General features: G+C 47.4%; 1 protein-coding gene across 1 annotated transcript in view; it reads right to left on the minus strand.

The window, feature by feature from the left end:
* LOC116623527 (anoctamin-2-like) overlaps positions 1 to 23,546 on the minus strand; it is a 192,075-nt gene that overhangs the window by 101,957 nt on the left and 66,572 nt on the right. Inside the window, exon 4 of the mRNA XM_032390749.1 lies at positions 1,931 to 2,029. Coding sequence (XP_032246640.1) covers positions 1,931 to 2,029 — 99 coding nt within the window. The remainder of the gene's footprint in view (positions 1 to 1,930; positions 2,030 to 23,546) is intronic.

Consider the following 23,546-nt stretch of genomic DNA (forward strand, 5'->3'; position numbering starts at 1 on the left):
GGCATTAGAGTTTTGCTCACCTTCTTTCCAAGGATCAGCCAGCAAAGATAAAACACAAGAAGCAAGATACAAATAGAATGAGATTAAGAGAACGTTTGATACTCACATAAACCAGAGAAAGGAGAAGAAATATATTGAAGTTAGAAGCAGAAGAAAGAGAAGTGAAAGGGTTGGCCAGGTTAGGACACCACCAGGGGGAAGCAGAAGCTTCCATCCAAGACCGATACTTGGGATGAGTCAAGGAGAACATCAGTGGAGGAGGAGTAGAGGGCCATGACAAAGATGACACCTGCATTTGAGGACCATGGGCTTAGGAGCAAGAGGTCCAAAACTAGGAGACAACACAGCAGTGCAACTGAAGGGGAAAAGACCCTGGTGTGGTCCTTGTGAAAACAAGACACTCAGACAGGTGACCCCAAAACATTTACTTTTTATTGGCAGAATGTCTGTAGCTAATATTCATGTCTGCATTTGTTCACTGTTTGAGAGTCATTTGTCCACCTGCCATGAAGGTATCATCTGTCTTAATAAGCCTATAAAAACAGAACCCACAGACTTTACCCTTCTTGAGTAGGGCATTCATGATGGTGGCACACATGCTGGTATTTGATGAGTGAACTGTGATGGAGAGAGTAATCTGTTGGTAGAGAAGATGGTATAAATATAGCCAATGATGCTCATCAAAATGGCATTGCTGACTCTGAGGATGGCAATGATAGTGCACACAGTGATAAGAAGGCAGGTGGTAACAGTCGTGGTGCAGAAGGCAGCAGACATGGAGTTCTGTTCATGCCGGGGCTGGGAATCATGGTGATGGTGGCTGGAATGAGGAAAACGATCTCTGCAAAGCTAGGTCACCACTTATAAAACAGTGTGTGTGGGTGTGTATGTGTGTGTGTGAATGACAGGGAGACACAGAGACAAAGAATCAGAGAAAGAGAGAGACAGAGAGACATCATCTATATATCACCCATCGTTAAACTAGAGTAGAATCTGCCCCAGGACCCTTCCTAGAGACATTGCAAATGGCCAAAGTCCATAGCCATTCCTTTCCCCTAAAATGCCTAATAAAAAAAAGAATGGTAAATCTGTGGACACTTTTCCTTTCTCTTTGGAAGGATTTGCTAAATTTTCTTATACAAGGACACTCACCTACAAATTCCCTGGGGAGATTTTAAAATCATACATAAACTACGTTAGCTGAAATGAAGCTCAAAAATCATCTGAACTGTGTGGTTCTCAACTCAAATATGCATCAGAACCTACTAGGGTTTTTTTTTCCCCACAATACTGATGCCAGAACCTCATTCCATATGAACCACCTGAATCAAAATCCCAGAGGAGGGACACCGGCATGAACATTTTAAAAACATTCCCCAGATGATTTTTTTATCAACTCTCCTGATTAAGAACCTTCTATTTTACAGACGAGACAAGTGGGAGCGACCACCACACAGTACTTAGTGGCAGGGTCACAACCAGAATAGGGATCTTCGCAGCAAGTTTGGTGCTATTCTCCCTGCATGCCGCTGACCCAATCACCCAATCAGCAAGGCTGCTGTCTGCTCTCATTGCTAAATTTGCCCAAAAAAAAAAAGTGCTTGGCAGGGTTGGGACACCAAGAAGAGGGAGAAAAGAGGTATAACAGAGAAACCAAGAAGCTGCACCAGGGCAATGTCTGGCTTCTCGTGAAGTACATCCCAGGTGGAGCTCCAAGGTGAAGGGATCTCCCAAGCCCAGCCCCTCTCTGCACCCCAACTTTCTTCCCCACCCTACCCACATCACTGCCCCATACTTAGGGTCCCTCGGGAGTCAAGTGCAATTTCAACTCCACAAAACCTCATCCCCCAAACTCTGGCCTTGTCCCCACACTATTCCCATCCAGCCAGCCCTCAGGAGGCCTCCAAACCCAGAAGAAACATCCTCATACTTTCTTGGTGGGGACTTTGATCTTCAAGAACTCCGCCTCTCTGGCCAGCACCTGCCACGGGGCGTGTATCCGGACAAAGATGGATCCCTGGCTTTTACTCTGTAAGGTACAAAGAAAGAAGAAATGGAAACACTTAGAAGGACATAGCTTAAATTCCTGTCTCCCCAACTCTCCCGAACTAGAAGCCCTGACCTGGTGTTTCTTCAGTTTCTGGCGTTTGTTTTGTTTAAACTTCACCAGGACCCAGTCCCCTCCCACCCGTATCCCCTTCACTAGCTCTGTTTCAGAAAGGCTCTCATCAAAAACCACAGAGTACTGTTCCCAAAGTGTGGTCCCTGGAGGCTTGGTGGCTTCAGAGGAAAAGAAGAATGAAAACGAGTCTGTGCACAGATTTGAAATGTAAGCAATTGTGATTTTCACATTAATCTTACTACACTCGGCAGAGCAGTTAGAGGAGTTACCTTTGCTGGCATTCGGTGAGGAGCCTGCCATTCATCCCATTCACACAGTTTCATTGTTTATTGTTTTTTTTTTTTTTTAAAGATTTTATTTTATTTATTTGACAGAGAGAGACACAGCGAGAGAGGGAACACAAGCAGGGGGAGTGGGAGAGCAGGCTCCCCGCAGAGCGGGGAGCCCAATGTGGGACTCGATCCCAGGACCCTGGGATCATGACCTGAGCCGAAGGCAGTCGTTTAACCGACTGAGCCACCCAGGCGCCCTCATTGTTTATTGTTAAGTCTGTATCTGTGTTCCCATTGTGCCATGTCATAGCCCCAAATGACAAAAGTGGCTCACCAAAGCCCAAAAGTAATGATATAAATAATAATGTAAACAGTACAGTGCAAAATGACATCATAAACATAAATCATGAACAGGGCTCCAGTGTGAACACAGATTATGAATCTATGTCCCAGCATAAGTGATTCTGTGAGTGTAGTGATTTCACCCAAAAATGGAAAGGAAAGGAAAGGAAATGAGTGATGAATATTTGAAAATTAGGTCTTATTGACTCAGTAACCCTCATCATAGTGTCTGTGATAAAAAATTCGTTGGACTATGACAAGAAGCCATCAGTTTCTCCCCATCTTCAAATAAAGCCTCAAATTCTTTTCAAAACAAGCACACAAAGAAAACTACTTCTGACATTAATTCAATTAGTTTTGTCACTACAGAATGAGAGGAAACCAAAACAAGTCAGAAAAATGGGCAAAAGCCCCATTCTTGGTGAGAAGCTTCTAAAACCACCTGCAGAATTCATTACAAACACGGTGTTCACAGAGAAAGCAGAACAAGCCGACGGCACCACTGCCTCATCAGGTGACTGCCGGAGATCACACAGAACCTGGGCACCAGGGTGGGAAGATGCTGGTGTGCCAGCCAGCCTGCCACTGACATCGGCGTGCAGCTGAGGGGCAGTGTGGGAATCTGGTCCTAGTGCGTGTACTCTACGGAGAGAACGCTCGCAGCTTCTTGTTCTGTTGACCTCCTACACCCCCTGAGGCTTCTACTGAATTCCTGCGTATTTTGTGAAGCAGGAAGCACAGAGACCAGGACTGAGAAGACACCAACTCTACGTGCAGCAAAGGTGTTACCGCTCACGTAAAAGCAGGTGTCCCCTTTGAAAATCATTCTCCAGCTTCATTCACAAAGAATGAATGTGTTCGGGGTGCCCGGGTGGCACAGTGGGTTAAGCTTCCAACTCTTGGTTTCGGCTCAGGTCATGATCTCAGGGTTGTGAGATCGAGCCCTGCATCAGGCTCTGGGCTCAGTATAGAGTCTGAGATTCTCTGTCTCCCTCTCCCTCAGTCCCTCCCACTCATTCTCTCTCTCAAATAAACAAATCTTTAAAAAAAAAAAAAAAAAAAAAAGAACGAATGTGTTCAACAATCCACCCTCTGGTCTTGATTCTGTGTTGAAGGTAACAGTGGAAGCCAGCCACACACAGCCTCTGAGCATCTGCTTCTCTAGTGTTCTGGGCAGAAAAATAGGTGGCAACCAGAGGACTGCATTCCCCCACAGAAGTACTCAGACCATGATGATGCTCACATGGCAATGAGTAAGATTACTTTAAAGAGATACTTTACAATGTTCGTAATGCAAGTGAAGACTATCTCTATGATTCTGAATGGCAATCCCACAATATATTCAGTAATTCGCACATCCAGAACCTACCTACCCCCCACCACTTTGGGGATGAAAGCTTGGGATTTATAAGGGAGAAGGAGGAAGAAGAAACGAAGATTTTGCACGAAGATTGAACTGTGGTATGAAAGTCCTGGAGAGTTTGCAAACATCTGAAAATTATAACAATAATCGTGATGTGTATTTACTGAGTGAGTATCATGTACCAGGACAGAGCTAGATGGTCATATACTTTAGCACAAAGAATATTCACGGCCATGCTGTCAGCAGGTATTATCACCTACCCCATTTTACAGTTGAGGAAATCAAGGCAGGAAAATTTAAATTGTTGGTCCAAAGTTACATAGATGATGTGATAAAAAAGTATTCAGATCTAAGCAGTCCATGCTCTACCTGATGATTTTCTGGTCCACGGAAGACAGACATAACATGTTCCAGGCAGAGTTACAAACCACCTCCAAGGGCTGTAACAGATCATAAAGACATGGTTTTTGGACTAAAGTCAAATCAAAAAGTATCGGATAAGGAATCTATGAGGCAGTCCTAAGATGAAACACTCAACTTTCCAGCTTCCAAGGATGACATTGTTCTGCCAAAACACTGGAAGTGGCTTTCAGCAAGAATCTCCTCAATTTCTAAGTCTGTCTATGGTTAAACATCCAGGATTACTAGACGGAGTCATCCATCACTTGCTCCCACTTCTCACTGTAATTTAAGCTTTTCTAATTTAGTGAAAATGAAGGATAAGAAAGGAAACCATCTGGCAAGCTGACCTGTAGCCCCAGCTCTCCATCATGGCCCCAGGAAAGACGTTTTTGGTGAAAGATGGCAAACAGTACCATCCTTCTCACAGAGATGAAATCATGACTATTACTGATTTTAATATATGATGTTTTGTCCTTACTTTTAAATTGTGATGAATGTCCCCGGGATTTTTAGGTGAAAGGTAAAATTGTTTAGCCATTGTGATTTTAGAGGGTCTATTAATTGTAATCTGACCTCTTTGCTACTTCCCTCCAGCAAAGTATACTTCTCCTCTTCTTCTCAAATGGGACTTGTTTTAAATGAAGATAAAAGCTGGAATGCAATCGTGCGGTGCTAACATCCAGTTGTGTCCCTTTCAATCCATGCGATATTGTTACCCTCTCATAAAAAGAAAATCACACAAGCTGGCCTGAAATGTTAGCTGGTGTGATTGCCTATGTCTCCCAGAGAAAAACAAATACTTAAAAACCCCTGAGCAGAACCATCACCAAATGCAGAAGCTCTTTTTACTAACCCAGAATCTAAAATTGAAGGGAAACACAGATCCAGCTTTAAGGGGGGGGGGGAAAAAAGTGGTTTCCTTCTTCTCTAGGCCCAACTGATGTCCATTCTTGCCCATATTCGGATTCTCTCGGGCAGAGCAGGGGAGTGGGAAGAGCTTGGGCTCCAGATAAGAACAGATTCAGATCTGAATCCTGGATTTTACAGCTGTAGGATGTTGGACAACGCACTGAACCAAATGAGCCTCAGTTTCTTTATCTGAATACTGACAAAAAACACTGCAGGTCTGTTGTGAGGATTAGAGATAAGGTTTCTGCCAAGTCCCTGCTACAGGGCCTGGAATGTGGGTCAGGCGAGAGGTCAGCCACCTGACTAAAATGACTGCAGGGACAACATGCTCCTCTAGCACGGGGCTGGGGACACAAGAGGTCCTCCCTGAATTCCCGCAGTCAACAGAAAGACTCAGGGAACACCAGTTCCTGCTACATTACGATGGTGACTAAGTAATCCTTCTTTACTGCCCATGAACTTTTAAAATTATCAACAGGGTCTCAAAATGTCCCATGTGTCCTAAAGGAATTCATGGGTGCAAAATATAGCGCATCTCCAGGCTTTGAGGACAAGGTCAGAAAACATGACTTTCTGAAACTAACACGAAATTCAACATAAAGTAGGTAAAAGATGGCATATCAGAGCATATAGCCCATCTCTAGAAGAGATTTTATAAATACCTTATCAATGTGACTGGAGGGGCTCCCAAACCTCATCAGGAAACTAAAATTCAAGTCCGTAGAAAAGGAACTGTAACATGTCATTTGGTTCTGGTCATCAGACAAAGGAGAACCAGTGCCTAAAGATTTCTGCAAGCAAGCACAAGCACATCCATCTTGGGGATGCAACTATCCCAGCCGCAAGAAATGTGAAATAGACAACAGAGCCAGAAAAATCTCTCCCGCTCAGTTGAAATGTCTCACAAAACTGTGCTACTGCTTTCACCATGATTCTATTTTCATAAAACCCTACAAATTCTGTTTCTCCATCTCCTGGGTGTCAGGAAAAGGTACCCAAGAAGAGGATGCAGGCACTCTGGTGAAGGAAATGAACAGCATGCATAGAAAAAACAAAAACAGTACATGTAGCGTTCCATTCATACTTTCAGGCATCCACGGGTGTGGGGGGGTGTTAAAAGGTATCCCCACGGATAAAGGGGCCTCCTGTACTCCTCAATCATAACCTGACTTTCAGCTCTCTCAGTCTCTTTTAAGTTGTGCTGTCAGTTGGTTTCCTAGACCTGTTCACCACTAACTAAATCAATGGAACACGGAGTTCACAAAGCAAAGTCGGGTCCCCATTTGCACCTGTACCTGCCTAATCAGCCAGTGTCCCACCCTCTCCCTCCTCCCTTCCTCTCTAAAGTCACCTTGACAGCAGGCCTGATCATAGGCACCTTCTCTAACACACCAGCACCTCTGCCCTCTCCCTGGACTCCAGCCACACAGCCCTTCCCATGGGTTTCCAAGTGCTCCAGCCAGTGTCCCACTTCAGAACCTCCTCACACACCGTTTCCTCCCCTGCAAAGTCCTCCCGTGCCCTCAGACCCAGCCAACTCCTAACTGCTTCTCAGCTGAAACATTACTTTCTCCAGGAGGCGTTTTCTGAACCCTGGATTATGCCTGCTCCCCGCTCTTGCCTGCCTGGCCCCTGTCCTCCTCCATAGCACTGGCCACCAGCGCAATCACTGTGACTAGGTGTCTAATGCTTGTCTTCCTGACTAGACCTTAATCTCTAGGAGGACAAAGAACGTGTCTATCTTGCTGGCAGCTTTGTCCTCAGCAGCCAACACAGTCCCAGCATACAGTACAAACTCAGTAAGTAGGCAGTACAACAAGTAGGCACAGATGCCTCGTTAGTTCTGCTTGGATCCTGTGATTAATTTCTAAAAATTGGCTACCACAGCCCAGAAAATAATCGGTGACCTTTGGCCAACCACATTTAAATCTAGTTCTATTTCAAGAGAATAATTCAATTACTCTTAAATGTCATTTCTGAATCTTTTTCTCATGTTAACGGAAGTTATTCAAGATTCCACCTGACCAGGAACCTTATGAAGGCCTTGCAGGAGGGCCTCTCCATTCCCGTCAGTAGCCCCTGGTCCTCGCTGTGTTTACAGACCACTGCTCCCTTTCCTGGAGGCCTAACCCACCTGCACACATTCATTCTGGTGCTCACAAAATGCAATTTGAACTGAGCTGGGACTGCACATACCTAGAACCTCTCTGCCTTACATCCTTAAAGGGTGTTGTAGCATTAAGGAAAAGAACCAAGGATACTTTGGAAAATAAAAGGGACTTCAAATGTAAAAGTCTTTGGTATCTTTACTTGCCAAGCATCAGAATTCCATGGTACCATTCAGCATCCCCACGCAGACAGCTCAAAGCAGAGCCAGCTGATGGGCATGGTGAATTTTAGAAGAATGAACTGATTTGACCAAAGGACTCTGGAGATAAAGAGGCCTCCAAAGATAGCTAACATATCTTCCTCAAATAACAAATGAAGACCTAGAATGCAGGAGGCTCAGCTGCTTGGACATGGACATACAGCTAGTGAGCAGCAGAGCCAGGAATGAAACCCAGGTCTCCTGATACCGGGGGGCCCATTCCACAGTCCCTGAGTGGGATGGTACCACACATCCCCGAGGGCTCCCAATCCATCAGAGGGCAATCCTGCAGGCTCTCCCTTCACAGGAGAGTAGGTAAATGAGGGATGGAGGAACAGCAGCATTGGGGGAGGGAACTGCGCCCCAGCCACCTCTCTCCAGTGTTCCAGCTACTTCTCAAAGCCCTTGGCAGGGACCAGAGGCCGAGTGCTCCTGGTGAGATTCTCCGTATTGTTTATGTCTTGCTGTTGTTATCCAAAGACTGCATGTGGCTTTGCAAGACCACGTCTTCCCTCTAGAGAAACAAGAATGAATGGGAGGCAGCCCCAGCCAAACACTGGAAACCGATATTCCACAAGCCTCCTTCCCACACAGGCCTGCCAAGCCACCTCAATGCTGACCCCAGACGCCTGAGTGTACTCTGGTCCCGGCCCCGCTGTGAGCCGAGAACATCAGCTGCAGCACATCGTGGCCCAGGAACAGGGCTGCCAGAGGAAGGGTGGGGAGATGAGCATGTAGACAATGGAGAGGGACAAAGCAGGGCCAGACTCGCCTAAGATAGCACCAACCTTGGTCACCTTGAATCGGCAGGGACCACAGGCATATGGTCCCACAGCAAGGGTGAGAGAAGCCCTCAGTGACTCCCACATTCTTGGATTATCTGGGAGGTCCTGGATGAGAGCAAGGGAACCTCCTCTTGAACCCTAGCCTCTCCAGGCCAAGGTGGGGATGGGTCAGCAGAGGCAGAGGGCAGGACCAAACGCCCACTGCACCCTGTCCCAGAAACACCCCAAAATATCCGCAGCATGTCCCCTCTTATAGGAAAGGCTTCACCTCGTCCCCAACCAAAGACTCGGAACAATCTAGCCAGGGTCCTGCAGAAATGAAAATTCAGCCAATCTTGTCCTTTTTTCAAAGCAAACAGCCATCATAAAAGCTCCTGGAAGGGGAGGACACTCAGGGCTGGGAGGATCCCTTGGGTCAGCTACCAAAATGGATACGTGCCCAGAAGCGATTATCTCTAGACCCATACAAAAGTGTTGACTATGTATCACCTATCACTGTACTCCACACAGGAGCCTTCCAGAAAACCTCCTCTCAAAGGCCAGGTGTAGATGAAGTAGTGAGGGCGAACCCAGGAAAACTGAAGAGTCAGACCCTCTTACACACCAAGGGCTGAGAGAACCTGTTCCCCCCGCCAATCCCTGAGCAGAGGCCCCCAAGGGCAGCACGGCACCCTGGGAGGAGTGCCACACAGACAGAGTGGGATTAACTGTTCTCTGGGCTTCACTCTACTTCAAAAATCCTGCAGAAGAAATGAGAGAAAATTTTCACCATATATGACATGATGTGGGAAGGCTGTGGGTACTTGGGCCTGAGGACCAAGTCTGGGAGCCCGGCTCTGTCACTTACCAGCTGCACCATTTATGACGAGTCCCCAAAACTCTTGAAACTCAGAGACAATGTTAAAATAATCATAATAACAAACACCACCTGGAGGACAAAAGGACGAATGGTACAAAGACACACACAGAATCTCTCAGGGGGTAGATATGCCCATTACCTCGCTTCTGATGATGGCTTCACAGGTGTGTACATACATCAGAACTCAACAGATCCGATGCTTTAAATATTTGCAGTTTAGGGCGCCTGGGTGGCTCAGCTGGTTAAGCGACTGCCTTCGGCTCAGGTCATGGTCCTGGAGTCCCAGGATCGAGTCCCGCATCAGGCTCCCTGCTGGGCAGGGAGTCTGCTTCGCCCTCTGACCCGCCCCCCTCTCATGTGCTCTCGCTCTCTCATTCTCTCTCTCTCAAATAAATAAATAAAATCTTCAAAATAAATAAATAAATATTTGCAGTTTATCACATATCAGTTACACCTTGATAAAGTTCGAGGAAAAATGTAAAACAATGCCATACTTCTCACAATTTTTTTGTTTTGGAAAAGATCCTTATTTTTCATTAAAATATGCTAAATAAATATGCTATTTATTTAACAATATGCCATATGTTAGTTTTTAGTTAATAAATAAATATTCAGAAGTTAATACTGATCCCATGGTATCTCAGAAGCAAATGAGATTACATAAAGTATTCTGCAAACTGTAACGTATATATAAAAAAGATTTTCTTAAGAGTGAACTCAGGGGCAGCCACTGCCAAATCTCTGCCTTGGTACTCAAAGTACAGAGCCTGCCCCTGCCTTTGGACCACAGAACATACGCCCTTGACCTCCGTGGGGATCCTACCAAGCTTCTTGGGTCCTACCTGAGAGAAATCACAGCTGAGCCCACCACAGCAACAGTTCCTGGCATGTACCTCAACAGCACCAAGTGAGGTCAAAGATAAAAGAGAATGTTTCTCTTAGGAGTTTGCAATGTATAAAGTAAAAAGCTAAACAGAACCCATGAGCCAGGGACCAAATTTCTATAAAAATAGGGATAAAAATCCATAAGCCCTTCAGATGTTGGCAGAAAGGACAGGGCCTCTCCCCAAACTAAGGAAGGCTAGGAGGGGCTGAGGACCAGGCTTCAGGCATACATGCCCAGCCCCAGACAGAGGGGAAAAGGTCACAGATAAACCATGAGCAAAGACCAGAGGAAAATGCTGGTCCTTCCTATTCGTCACAGAGAAAGTATTTTGGACAGTCGACATCCCACAAGTGGAATCAGATGCTGTAGAAGGCTCACTCTCAGCCCTGTGTGGGCTTCCCACTCGCCCCCAGCAGGACGCTGTGAGCATTTTAATGCCCAGAGGAAGGGACGGCAGATAGGGGGAGTGGGCATCTCCCCACTGGGCAAATGGAAAACAAGGACGCCATTGGGTGGCTTACACATACGCTTACCAAGGATGATCCCTAGGTCCTGGGTGGGCTGGGACAGTCCCAGTTTACTTCTCTTGCCTCATTATCCCATCCCATAGAGCACCTAGCATTATCAGAAATGCCCCAGATCGGAAGGTCAATCCTAGGGTCACCCGGTGGATCAGCCATGAGTATCACTACATTCAACAGCCATCAAACCTTCAGGCAGCAGTGCCTAGTACCTCCTTCCTGACCTTCCTTCCTTTGGCCCCTGTGATAAATGTCCCACTCAGAGAGAAGCATTTCCAGGCATTTGAAAGCCCACTGTATTACCTCTACAAGTACGCTATCGCTACTATCCCTCCTAACTCAAAACTTATGTGACTCTTTGATTTTGATACTTTTCTCCTTCCCTGAAGACACTTGTATAAAGCCTTCAGGCTATCATTAATTAACTCCTCTCCCTCCCAAAGATGTGCCCCTGTCTTCTTTTAGTGGTGACTCACCTCTCCCCCCAGGAATTTCCTATGACTCAACCACCTCAACATATTTCAATTCAACAAGTATTTATTGGGCAACAACTGTGTGTTCAGCAATGTGCTAAGAGCTAAGGGTATACAGAAGAAATATAAGCTATCATACCATCACACGGCTTTCAGACTCTTTGGAAACCGGATGAATGGTACCTAACACATGAAACAGATGAATAACATCATGACCAGGAGTAATTAATGTCTGAAAGGACAGGACAACTAGTGAATGTTCATATGATTGTTGTCTTTCACTCATCGATAATTGCCAGATTTTGCTCAGAGAGAAATAAAATACTCCTCCTGGATCTCAGCCTATGTTTTCAGTGGAACTGACCCTATCACCACCTCCAGGGATAAGCCCAATTAGCCTGAGCCAATGAGCGTATCCCTCCTCTTGGCCAAAACAATTGGTTCTGGAATCTGTTTGTAATGCAGTCAGAACCAATAAGACATGAGGAAATGCTAGCCAGGGATTCCAGAGACAGCAGCTTTCCCTTTCTGGGGAGATTAGTGGCAGTCAATTTGCTCCATAAAGGGAAGACCTGGGTCAGCCAAGGGACCACTGAGTAAACAGAAGTAGAACCTGCAGAAGGTTAAGCAGAATGATGGAGAAACAGGGAATCCTTGGGGACATCAGTTGAGCTGCTGGATTGAGCTTCACCAAATTTACTTATGGGCTTTCTGATCACATGAGCTCATAAATTCCCTTGTTCAAGCCGGTTTGAGTTGGGTTTTCTGTCCATGCAACCAAGAGCTCTCACTGATATAAGAAACCAGTGGAAGAGCTGAGTCTGGGCTAGAGGAGCCAGAAAGGATGCCATGGGAGGACAGGGAATGTGAGTTGTACTGTGAACGCTGTATGATGGTATGACAGATGCAAAAGGGCTGTGGGTAACAGGGAGAAAGGGATAGGCAGACAAAGGTACAAGGAGGAATGCGTGCGACATGTGGAGTCCAGCCTGCCTGAAGCGAGGTGGAAACCAGGGAGCCAGAGGGTGGAGATGTGGCCTGTGCTGGCCATTCTGCCCACTCCATGTTACTGCTGCCCATGAACTTCACAACAGCAACCTGGATGAGTCAACCCTGAATGGTCACCTACATTCATTAGATCTTCAACAGGATAAAGAATAACAAGAGTACCCCTGAGAAAATGGCTTCCTCCTCTCTCAGCAGAGCTCAAGTTGGGAACTTCTTCCCATTTGCCAGTGAGCCCAAGAAATAGAATAGATGGGCAGGGACTGTCCCTCTGCTCCGCAGCTGGTCTAGGATGTGGTCAACAGAATAAAGGGGCAAGCTTCCCTTGTGCCACTGTGACCTTCTGCAGGTCAGAGGAAGCAGATTTTTTAAACTTTTTTTTATTATGTTCAATTAGCCAACATATAGTACATCATTAGTTTTTGATGTAGTGTTCAACGATTCATTAGTTGTGTAGAACACCCAGTGCAGATTTCTTAAAGGCAGGGCTCTGGCTCTTTATTCTAGGGGCCATTCAACCTTCATAACAGAGATCTTCTATAGGGAGGCAGGTAGACTTTGAGCATGTACCAAGAAGCTATAAAACCTTCTACAACACTAGTTATATGCTTTATTCAGCTAAAGAACCCTTTCTTCAAACCAAACATTTCAAGGGGCAGTCCTGGTTGAGCTTTGGAGGACCAGAACTTCACCTGCTCGGCCACCTTTAGCCCTGATATGGTCTCTGTGTCACCTTGATGCAAACTACAAGAGTTGTACCATTATTCCCCCTGGAAATGGGTGAAAGCTTCTGATCATCACAATGACTGGGGAGCATCACGGTCATTTAGTGGATGGAAGAAGGGACGCCAAATATGCTTCAATGTTTTGGAAAGTCCACACAAGGAAAATTCTCCTTCCTGCAATATCCAGTGCTCTGTCAAGAATCACTACCCTAGAGCTCAGGGACCCATGTGCTGCCCACAGATCTATCAGACCAGACATAAAAGCAATTACCACACCAGTTTCCCGCCCCCATCCCACCAGACCCAGACTTGAGTGACATTAAGGGAGAGCTTAAAGAAATTAACTTATGAATAAAGGCTATTAAATTAGCTAAGATCTAGATCTTGGATCTTATATTGAGGAGCTGATCAGAGACCCTCAGGAAAAGACCCATCACTATGATGATTAAAAAGAATAGAAGAGGTGATTATTTTGTGGGCTTCCAAAAAAACCCAGAATTAGCCCACCTACCAAGAGGGCTGTGAAAATAATCCATTAGCCTAGAGTGGTTTGGGGGCTAGGGGATGAAGTAGATGGGGCCTCTGAGAAGCAGGGCACATTTAAGGAAGAGTTCAGAGAGACCCGGCGTAACATCCCAGCTCCTCCATACACCCGTGTGACCATGGATATGGTATGTACTTTCTCTAGGCCACGCTTTTCTTGTTGGTAAAACAGAAAAATAATAATCCGAAGCAGCAGTGACCTCATAGAGCACTTGTGAAGATCAACAATGATACAAGAAAGGAGCCTAGCACCACACCTGGCGCATAATAGATGCTCGATGCTAACAGTAATTGGCTTCTGCAGATGGTGTCTGAGGGCCAGAGGAATTTGAATGGAGGGGGTTTGTGCAATCCAATTTCCAGCATCCTCCCTTTTTTCCCAGAAAAACCTGGCTCCTGGGGCATTTTCTTCCCCTGTATGAAGCGAAAGCCCAGTTTGGAACATGTCCCCTCCGTGCAGCCAAAACTGGCTTTTCCACAGCCGTGACCCTGCAAGCGCACACGCTGCCATCGAGCTGGCCCTGCCTGAGACCACCCGTCCCTCCCCACAGCCTCCTTGGTCAGGAAGAAAAGGGGTCATCAGCCCCGCTAATTAAATCTACAGATGATAACAAAGTGGGCGGCGCTGCAAACAGCACCAGAGAGGATGGGGAAATAAATGAGAAGGGACCTGGGGAGTTTAGAAAATATGGGACAGGAAATAACAAAATGAGATTCAATGCAGAAGAATGCATGTAACTAACTGGGGGGAATAATCAGAAACATAGACACTGAGTGGGGAGCTGGAAAAAGGCTGGGAGATGAAGACTTGGGGGCAGTGGTGACAGGTGGCAAGTGGGAAAAGGGGAAGTAAGAGGTTCGTGACAAGGAACAGATGGAAGCCTCGCGGTGAGGCCACATGGAAAAGGTGCTGGTGCCCCAGGTCCCACCCGGCCGGGCCATGAGGCATTCTCCAAGGCTCATTTCCCAAGACAGTCCTCCATGCAAACTCCAGCTCGAGTCACACCATCTCCGAGAAGCCCTTCTGGGCTCCTAACACGTGTGAGACCAGTCTCCTCACTGGTCACTCATCTGGGACATGCAGTACCATGTCTGATTGTGGGCTTCTCTGAATCCCCTACCTCCAGGGTGACAAAGACCCAGCTCTGGAGGTCACTGGCTCCTCCTGGCATCACCATAGGCTCAGCCCGTAATAGGTTTTCAACACAAAGGGGAGGGGGAGTGACACCATCTCAAACAACACAACGAAGAAAAGAATTTCTGTCCTTAGCCCTTTATGGGTCAAGATTATTTCTGAGGCTTCTCTGTCTTTATCTCTCGGCATTCTGTGCTGGTGCAGTTTAGCCTAGTGCATGGTGTCCTAGAATCAAACACATGTTGTCTGTTTAACCTGTATTCGGGCCAGAACACAAACCAGAGGTCACTCATGGTGCAGGGAGAAGAGGATGAATGAAGAGTCTGGGGAACATGATGAAGTGGACACCCCCCCTTCGGTTGACAATGACTCTTCTGATTTGGCCAAGACACATGCAGGCAGTGGCTTCTCAAAACTACAGGGGTTTCCCTGAGCTCTTTGCCCCCTTTTAGCTCAAAACTTCATAATTAATCATCACACTCAACAAATAATTGGGAGAATAAGGTATAACTCCTTCTCTGGGAACATGAGTGAGGCACCGCAGAGAAGTCGACTGCTGCTGGGGGCCGCTGTCAAGTCAAGAAAGGTGGGAACCCTTCACTGAACCCATGAATACCCCTGTTCTCACTAAACATGTGTGTTTTAAGGGATAAGAGAAGCCAACACAAAACTTGCTTTGAGGCTCAGCCTACTTTGGCATTGGGGACAATAAGAAGGGAAGTAAAAAGTCAAACATGCTGAAAAATCTCCCTCTGAGAAGTGGGGGGATGGAGGTGTTTCTCTGCATAGCAGGTCCATTCTATACCAAGCCAATAAGATACGTCACTATTGTGAGGTCTCTGCAGAGAGAAAGCCCACAGTCTCTCCTGCTCACGCGGACCCCGAGGGCGAGCAGTGGGAGAGACAAGGCATGAGCTGATGACACAGAGCCTCAGGTCCTGGTGCCGGCTCTGCACTTCCCATCTGGGTTACCTTAGGGATGTCACACCTGAGCCTCCCCCGGGCCTCTGCCTTCTGCTTACCTAGAAAATGATAAGGTTGAACTCAGAAGGTCCACACACACTGAAAGATCTTTGACTTCATGAAAGCTGGGAGTTTTCTTAGTAATTCATCCCGAAATGTTGGTCTTTCAGTGATTCTACCATGAAAGTAATCTGATGGGCTGCAAAGCCCCCATCCTCCCAGGAGTCAGCGAGAGCACAGAGTCACAGAAACTATCACCACTTAAACAGAGCTATATTTCTTCTGTCTTCTTTCCCCAAGGCTCCCATCCCTTTTCTCATATTCTAAAACTTGAAAGGATCAAAGGTCCAAATCAGGATGAGGCACCTCTCTCCTGGATGAAATATGCAGCAGACATCAGCCAGCAAGAATACTTATTAAAGTCTAGTACTTACCCTAACCAAGCTGGCCCTGTGCAGTTGTGCAGGTCATGTACTGCACAAGGATGTCGCATTAAGGGGGTCCCAACCATAGAGAAGTTCTCTTAGAGTTCACAGTTTTCTAACACATGGCAGTGAAGTGTCTTGATCTAACAAAAATCATCATATTAAAACAATTTTTAAAAATGGAAATTGGGGTGCCTGGGTGGCTCAGCTGTTAAGCGTCTGCCTTCGGCTGAGGTCATGATCCTAGGGTCCTGGGATCGAGCCCCACATCGGGCTCCCTGCTCAGCGGGAAGCCTGCTTCTCCCTCTCCCACTCCCCCTGCTTGTGTTCCCTCTCTCGCTGTGTCTCTCTCTGTCAAATAAATAAATAAAATCTTTTTTTAAAATGGAAATAAAGTGGGCGCCTGGGTGGCTCAGTTGGTTAAGCGACCGCCTTCAGCTCAGGTCATGATCCTGGAGTCCCGGGATCGAGTCCCACGTCGGGCTCCCTGCTCAGCAGGAAGTCTGCTTCTCCCTCTGATGCTCCCCCCTCTCATGCTCTCTCTGTCTCTATCTCATTCTCTCTCTCAAATAAATAAATAAAATCTTTAAAAAAAAAAATGGAAATAAAGTATCTTGAGGAAGGGAGACCTTTTTCTAATTGGCACAAAGATGCCATATGGACTGGCTGTGGCCCCCATCTTAACCCTGGATACTGACCCACAGGAAAACAACCAGAGGGAGGACAGGAGCACGTCGTGTCCTTTCCAGTGCCCCAAAGCAAAACCTGCTCTCCAGAATACAATCCAGAAAAGTCATCTACACAAGTTGTAAATGACCAGAAGGCCAAAGGAGAACACCTCCTGGGAATATCTGTATTTGTTAAAGGATCAAACGAAGTAATAATTTCTTTAAAGACTGGGTCCATGGCTTGCTCATCAAGCATGAAGGCACCTAGCACAATGCTTATGGTATAGTACGCACTCCAAACAGTTCACTGGAATGAACGGGACCAATGGAGGAATGCAGAACCTACTCGTGTGTAGCAAAAGACTCCAGGACTCCTAAGTCCTAGCCTACAAAGAGACTATGGCTGGCCGGAAAGCCCAACACATCCACTTAGAGTCCTTCATAAGTCTTGCCCACAGGCCATGCTCAGGAAGCTTCATGGATGTTTCTGAAACCAGAGAAAGCTGGAGATAGACAATCTTCTAAGCTCATTTTATTCATCCTGCAACCAAGAGAAGCAGAGAAGCAGTCCGGAGACTAGTCTCAGGATGTCCACCAGCTTTCAGGCCACCAAGTCTAGGTAAATGAGGTAGGAATATATATCTGCAGTTCTCCCTCTCCCGATACCAGCTATTTCAGAGAGCACTCCGTAGGACTCTCCACCTGCCTCTGTGTTGCTCAGAAGGGTCTGTGCCCTGAACATTCCCTCATCCTGGCTCACCCGTCACTTAACCCCACATCCTTGCAGCTAAGGAATGCCCGGGATGTCCTGAAGAAGCTCACGGTCTGACCCCGGATTCCAACACTGCGAGACCACCAAGAGACTAAGTTTATCAGTCAATGACAAGGCAACCCCTTGAGACACGAAAGGCTGATGATGACCTGGTCCCACACAGCTGGTCTGGGACAGGGGCGTGAAAGCTTCCTCCCAGCTGGGACTCACAGCAGACACCAAGGCCCACGAGGAGGCTGACGGGGGAGAGGATGAAATTCCAGGGAGGCTCAAATCATGCCACCTACTTGATGATTGCACAATTCTGTGAATATAGTAAAAACAACTTGGTTGTAGCCTTTAAAAGGGAAGCTTTTATGGCTTGAGAATTCTATCTCAATTTTTAAAAAGTCATGCTACCTAGACCTCCATTTCTGCCCACAGAGAGGGCCAGCGCTGTCAGGACTCTGGAAAGGCCTCCTAAATAGTGCTTCCCCAGGAAAAGGACATGTCTGTGGTCCCAGAAGGAGACATGGAAGAAACAGGCTCCAGAAGCTAACAGCCCTACTGGTCCTTCTGTATGACTTTGGGGGCTCTCTACTCGGAGCCCTGGCCCACAGAGTAGAAGAAATGACCCCCTTCACAGGACCACCACAAAGAGCCAATGTGCAGAGCTGTGGGGAACCCTGGCCACGGGCGTGCACGGGGCAGGTGAACGTCCTTGTCATCTCCTTTGGTGACAGGGTACGATTTGCACTTGGGCCTTTTCTTTTTCTCAGTATTTGGTCACCTGAGCAGGTCAGCATGGCCCCGATGTATGACTAGCTTCTCTATTGCTATAAATAAATAAGACCAGCTAAAGGGGATTAAAGAGACGTGGTGAGGACTGAGAAGGGTATAAGTCCTGCAGGGTCAGAACCGTGTAGGTTTTGCCTGTAAGCGCCTAAAGCAGTTTTCTTTGTCTCTCTCATGACACCTGCTGTCCCAGGGTCCCTGAATTCTGGCCTGTGTTCTCTGGCTCTATCACTGAGCCAGCTAAGCCTCTGACTCTGGACAACTTTTATGTTGCTGTATGGAGAACAAACAAATCTGGGACTGCGTGGGCAAACACCGTCCAACTCAGGCTGCACCACATGCCTGCTGCATTCCCCTCCCTGTCCACGTCCCTGACTGTCTCTGCCTCACTGAAGGGACTGAGCCTGGCGCCCACCCAGCACACCGGGGGAAGGCAAGGGGAGTCTGCTCAGAGACTGGAAGAGGCCAGGAGGAGCAGGTCCTGCCAACTAGGGATGGTCCGAGCGGGAGCATCATCTCTGGCTGCTCTTCTAGCCATTCCGTCAACACATCAGGACAAATGAGGTGTTTCTGTCAATCACTGAAGATGCATGGCATCCCGACTGAATCCTCCCCAAGCCAATGTGGCTGCTTAGGAGACATTCAGCATTTAAAGAAGCTCCTTGTTCAGGGGTGGTGTAGGGTTCCAGAGGAAAGGCTCTGCAGGTGGCCAGAGCATGTGTGACAAACCTCGTGGGGAGCCGCAAAGCCAGTCAGGTCTTGGTGACGGCCTCTCCGCCCCAGTGACACCAGCTACAGCTGTGAGCAGTAACATGGCCCTACTCCCACCCCACCCGAGGGATGCCCACCGAAGCCCAGATGTCACACCCGCCTGTGAGAAGGCTAGGATGAGGGCCTGGAGGCTCACTGCTTTCACACGCATCCCTGGAGACCCCAGTCTGAAGAAGGAGGGGCTCCCAGAGAGAAACCCTACCCAGACCCTGCCCTCAAGGAGCTTGCAGACTGGGGAATCTTCCAAGGGGCTAGAAAAAAGGACTGCAAGTCTGAGGGCCACAGAAAAGTTAAGAGAGAGGGGCTGCTGGGGGAGGAGCTTGAGTTCCCTAGACCTTTCTCGTAAAGAGTCAGGTCACGGGGTCAGTGTCCCGGGGCCCAGGTAACACCTGGCAGAGAGAGGCAAGACTTCCTCCTGACCCGCCGTTCACTGGCAGGGTGAGCTTAGATGAGCCACCTCCGTTGCCTTCACTTCTCTTCACTTGTGCCACGAATGCAGTGAGTGGTGGGGGTAGATGATGCGTAAGGACCCTTCCCACTCCAGGGTCATATGCCGCTTGGATGGGTCAGTCTGAGTCACCTTCGTCACCACAGCGTGGCCTTAGGTCCACGCAATCCCCTCCTGTCGCAGCCCCCGGTCTTTGCTTGGCTCCAGCATATACCTGTGAAAGCACACCTGTGCACGCACAGCTCCCTCCCATCCCTTCACGCCCTCCGCCCACCTGCCCTGCTTTCTGACTGCTTGCTTCCCGGTCCAAAACCTCACTCACAGCTCCAAAGCTCTCCCCCAGCCAGGTGCTCCCGTTCACTCTTCCCTGAATCCTGTGTTAGTTGCACAAACGAACTCCGGAAAGGCCCTGAGAATAGGGTCCATGTCTATTTTTTATTCGCCACTCTCACCTGCGGACCCATCATCTAGGACGGGGGCAGCAAGCTTTTTCTGTAAAAGGGCAGATAGTCAATATTTTAAAGTTCTGCAGGCATGGTCTTTGCCACAACTACTCAACTCTGCGGCTGATGTGCAAAAGCAGTCATAGACGATACATAAATAAGTGAGTGTAGCCAAATTCCAATACAATTTCATTCACAAAGATAGATGGTGAGCTAGATTTGGTCTGCAGGCCACAGACTCCCAACCATTAATCTCGGACAGGTCTCACTGACAGACACATCTCCACCTGGTCCCTCTCTCATTACTGTGACCATCTACCTGAAGGCTGGCTTTGTGTCTTGTAATGGTCGAATCCCAGTCTAATACTGAGCCTTATATATGCTGCATATGTACATCCAATAAGTGCTTTGTCCCATCACGCTCTGATATGATGGCGTACGTCATACATCTCGTGAACTAGGGAGATCATCACCAGGACAGACCCAAGAGATATCAAGAGGCAGACGGGCCCCAGTGGGAGGACAGCCCAGAGCCGAAACCCAGCCACACAAGTTTGTACCATGCCTGCCAGGGAACGTGGGGGGGGGGGGAGGCAAGCTGGCCTGCTGGCCTCAGCACAGCTCTTGGAGGCAACTCCATTCTGCTACATCAAAGGGTGCACCTCCTGATCAAAAGTTTGGACCAGACACTCTGCCTCCTGGATCCATCCTCCACCCCCTCCCACGCTAAGTCACCCCGACTGCTAGCCCTCCCGGGATGGGGATCAACCATGGAGGGCAGGCATCTGTGGGAGCTTCCAGTGCTTTCATCTGAACCTGTAGATGATGCCTAATATCTACCACTACCACCTTCATTACGCTGCACAGATGAGAAAGACCATCCAGCCCCATCAGGCCACCTGACTCAGGATATCCTTGTGACTGAGTGTGAGGATCCCCATCGTTCTACAAACGATCACACTAAGCTCAGAGAGGCTCTGACTTGCTCAAAATCACTGCAGCAAGCAGCACTGGCCCCAGGGCTTCAACACAAAAAGCTGATGTAACCGAGACCGCATCTAGAACAACAAAGAGGAAGACTCCATTCTCACCAATGCATTTCAAGGGGGCAGAGGGACAGTCAATTCAGAGCCCATTCAGAGGAGAGACATGAGAAAAGCAGAACTCAATGCCACAGCCAGTGAAAAATGGATGAAGGTGTTTGATTAGAGACAAGGCCAGGGCAAGAGTATGGGTGAGGGGTGAGGGTATCTGGCTTGGGCAGGGCCACAGCCACCTGAATAAGAAGTAAATGTCCCTCTTAGTCCACTGTCTGGCCACGGCCCCTCCCAAAACAAAAAGGGGGGGGGCGCAAACCAAGAAACAGACCCTTAACTATAGAGAACAAACTGAAGGGTTACCAGAGGGGAGGTGATGGGGATGAAGGAGGGCACTTGTGATGAGCACCAGGGGTTATATGGAAATGCTGAATCACTATATTGTACACCTGAAACTAATATTACACTGTATGTTAACTAACTATAACTGAAATATTAAAAAAAAAAGAATCATGTTCTAAAATATGATTAGGTTCTTAGAGAATCATTTGAATTATTTCACCTGCCTTTTGGAATAAGGCAGTAAATAAACATTCCTTCATCAATTCCCATTTTAAAGTAAAGAGCTAATGGTTATTACAGTGGGGTAAATAGTGTCCTCTAAAAATTCACATCTACCTCAAACCCCAGACATAGGCCACTGCAGATATAATCAGTGAAGATGGAGTTCTACTGGATGAGGATGGGCCCTAAATCCAATGACTGGTGACCTTAGCAGAAGGGGATGGGACACCGAGAGAAAAAGTCAGTGCAAAGACAGGGCAGGGACTGGAGTGATGCGGCCACAAGCCAAGGAAAGCCATGGACTGCTGGCAACCACCGAAACCGGGAGAAGGCCGTGGGCCTAGTCTCCCTCCGAGCCTCCAGAAGCCGCCAACCCTGCTGACACCTTGACTATGGACTCTGACCTCCAGAACTGTGAGCTGTTGTCGTCAGTCAACGAGTCTGGGGTAATTTCTTATGGCAGCCTGAACAATATAGTTACTGACTTGGAAATACTAGGAGACTAAGCATTTTATGGACAGGCAGTACAACATGGCGCTGAAGAGCACACAGTGTGAAGCCAGCCTGCCTGGTGCCAAGTCTGCCGCCAACCATTCACTAGGTAGGCGATCTTGGGCAAGTTATTTAACTGCCCCATGCCTCTGTCTCCCCTTTGACAAAATAATAAAAGTATTGTAAGGATTTAGTGCATTAATACATGGAAATCCCTGAGAACAGAGTCTGTATTAGGGAACACGCCTTATAAATTTTAGCAATTACAGTCAGCTAAAGCAGACCAAGAATTTAAGTTTTATATTTTACTAGAATTGCTACTGTAACAGTGGACAGTCATTATGAGTCTCTATTAAATGGAAAGCACTGTACCAACCAAAGTATGTTTGATGTACTTTCTAATACTTACAATGAGACTATAAGGGAAGGAGAATAATCCTCACTGTATAAGTAAAGAAACTGAGGCTCAAAAAGTTTGAGCAACTTGTTCAGGACCACATAGTAAGAAGTGATATAATCAAGATTTACACTCAGGTCTATGTGACTTTAATGCCTATCCATCGTATGACGCTGCCCTGTTGGGCAGGGAGGGACCAATTCTGTTCCCCACTGCATTACCAGCCCTAGCATAAGGCGCAGATAATAGAAAGTGTGCCCCCAAAACTCAACTGCCCTGAATATCAGCACTAGGGACTTTCTCTTAAGCTCAATCCACACAGCATAGAAACAAGTACCCAACCGCAACAAAGCTAGACAGCAATCCCCAAATGAACTGACAGACTTGTGGGAACATCAGATTCCCATACTGACCTATATAGCATCCTACATGGACACACAACCTTGCTGAAAATGTGTATTTTGTTACTTGGAGAAGCCAGGGAAGGTGACAGTGAGACTCAGCACTCCCCTGGAGGAACATACTGTCCATTAGCTTCATTAAGATTTCAGTTTTCCATGGAAAACAGAACAGGGAGCAAAGGTATACCTTCTAAGATCTTATCCTGAAACAGACTGCTAATCCTGTTCTACTCAGGTCAGGCTTCACATCGGATCGGAGGGAAGAAAGTGGAAATGGCCGCTGAGAACATTGAATGTGGGACCACTACCATAACCACAGACGTGGAGGGTCTGCAAGAACAGTGTCTTTCATCCTTCTCCCTTGAAAACATGGCTTGACGTTCCAGCCATCCATAGTCCCCACTCGCAGGTAGAAGGAGGCAGCATCAGGGTCAGGCCTAAGAACCCAAGTGAAGCTCAGTTCCTATTAATAATTTTGCCTTCATATCAGGGAAATCCAAATCAAAACCTCAATGAGATACCACCTCACACCAGTCAGAATGGCTAAAATTAACAAGTCAGGAAATGACAGATGTTGGCGGGGATGCGGAGAAAGGGGAACCCTCCTACACTGTTGGTGGGAATGCAAGCTGGTGCAGCCACTCTGGAAAACAGTATGGAGGTTCCTCAAAAAGTTGAAAA

The sequence above is a fragment of the Phoca vitulina genome, unplaced genomic scaffold (assembly GCF_004348235.1).
Source record: "Phoca vitulina isolate PV1807 unplaced genomic scaffold, GSC_HSeal_1.0 scaffold59, whole genome shotgun sequence".
Lineage (NCBI taxonomy): Eukaryota > Metazoa > Chordata > Mammalia > Carnivora > Phocidae > Phoca > Phoca vitulina.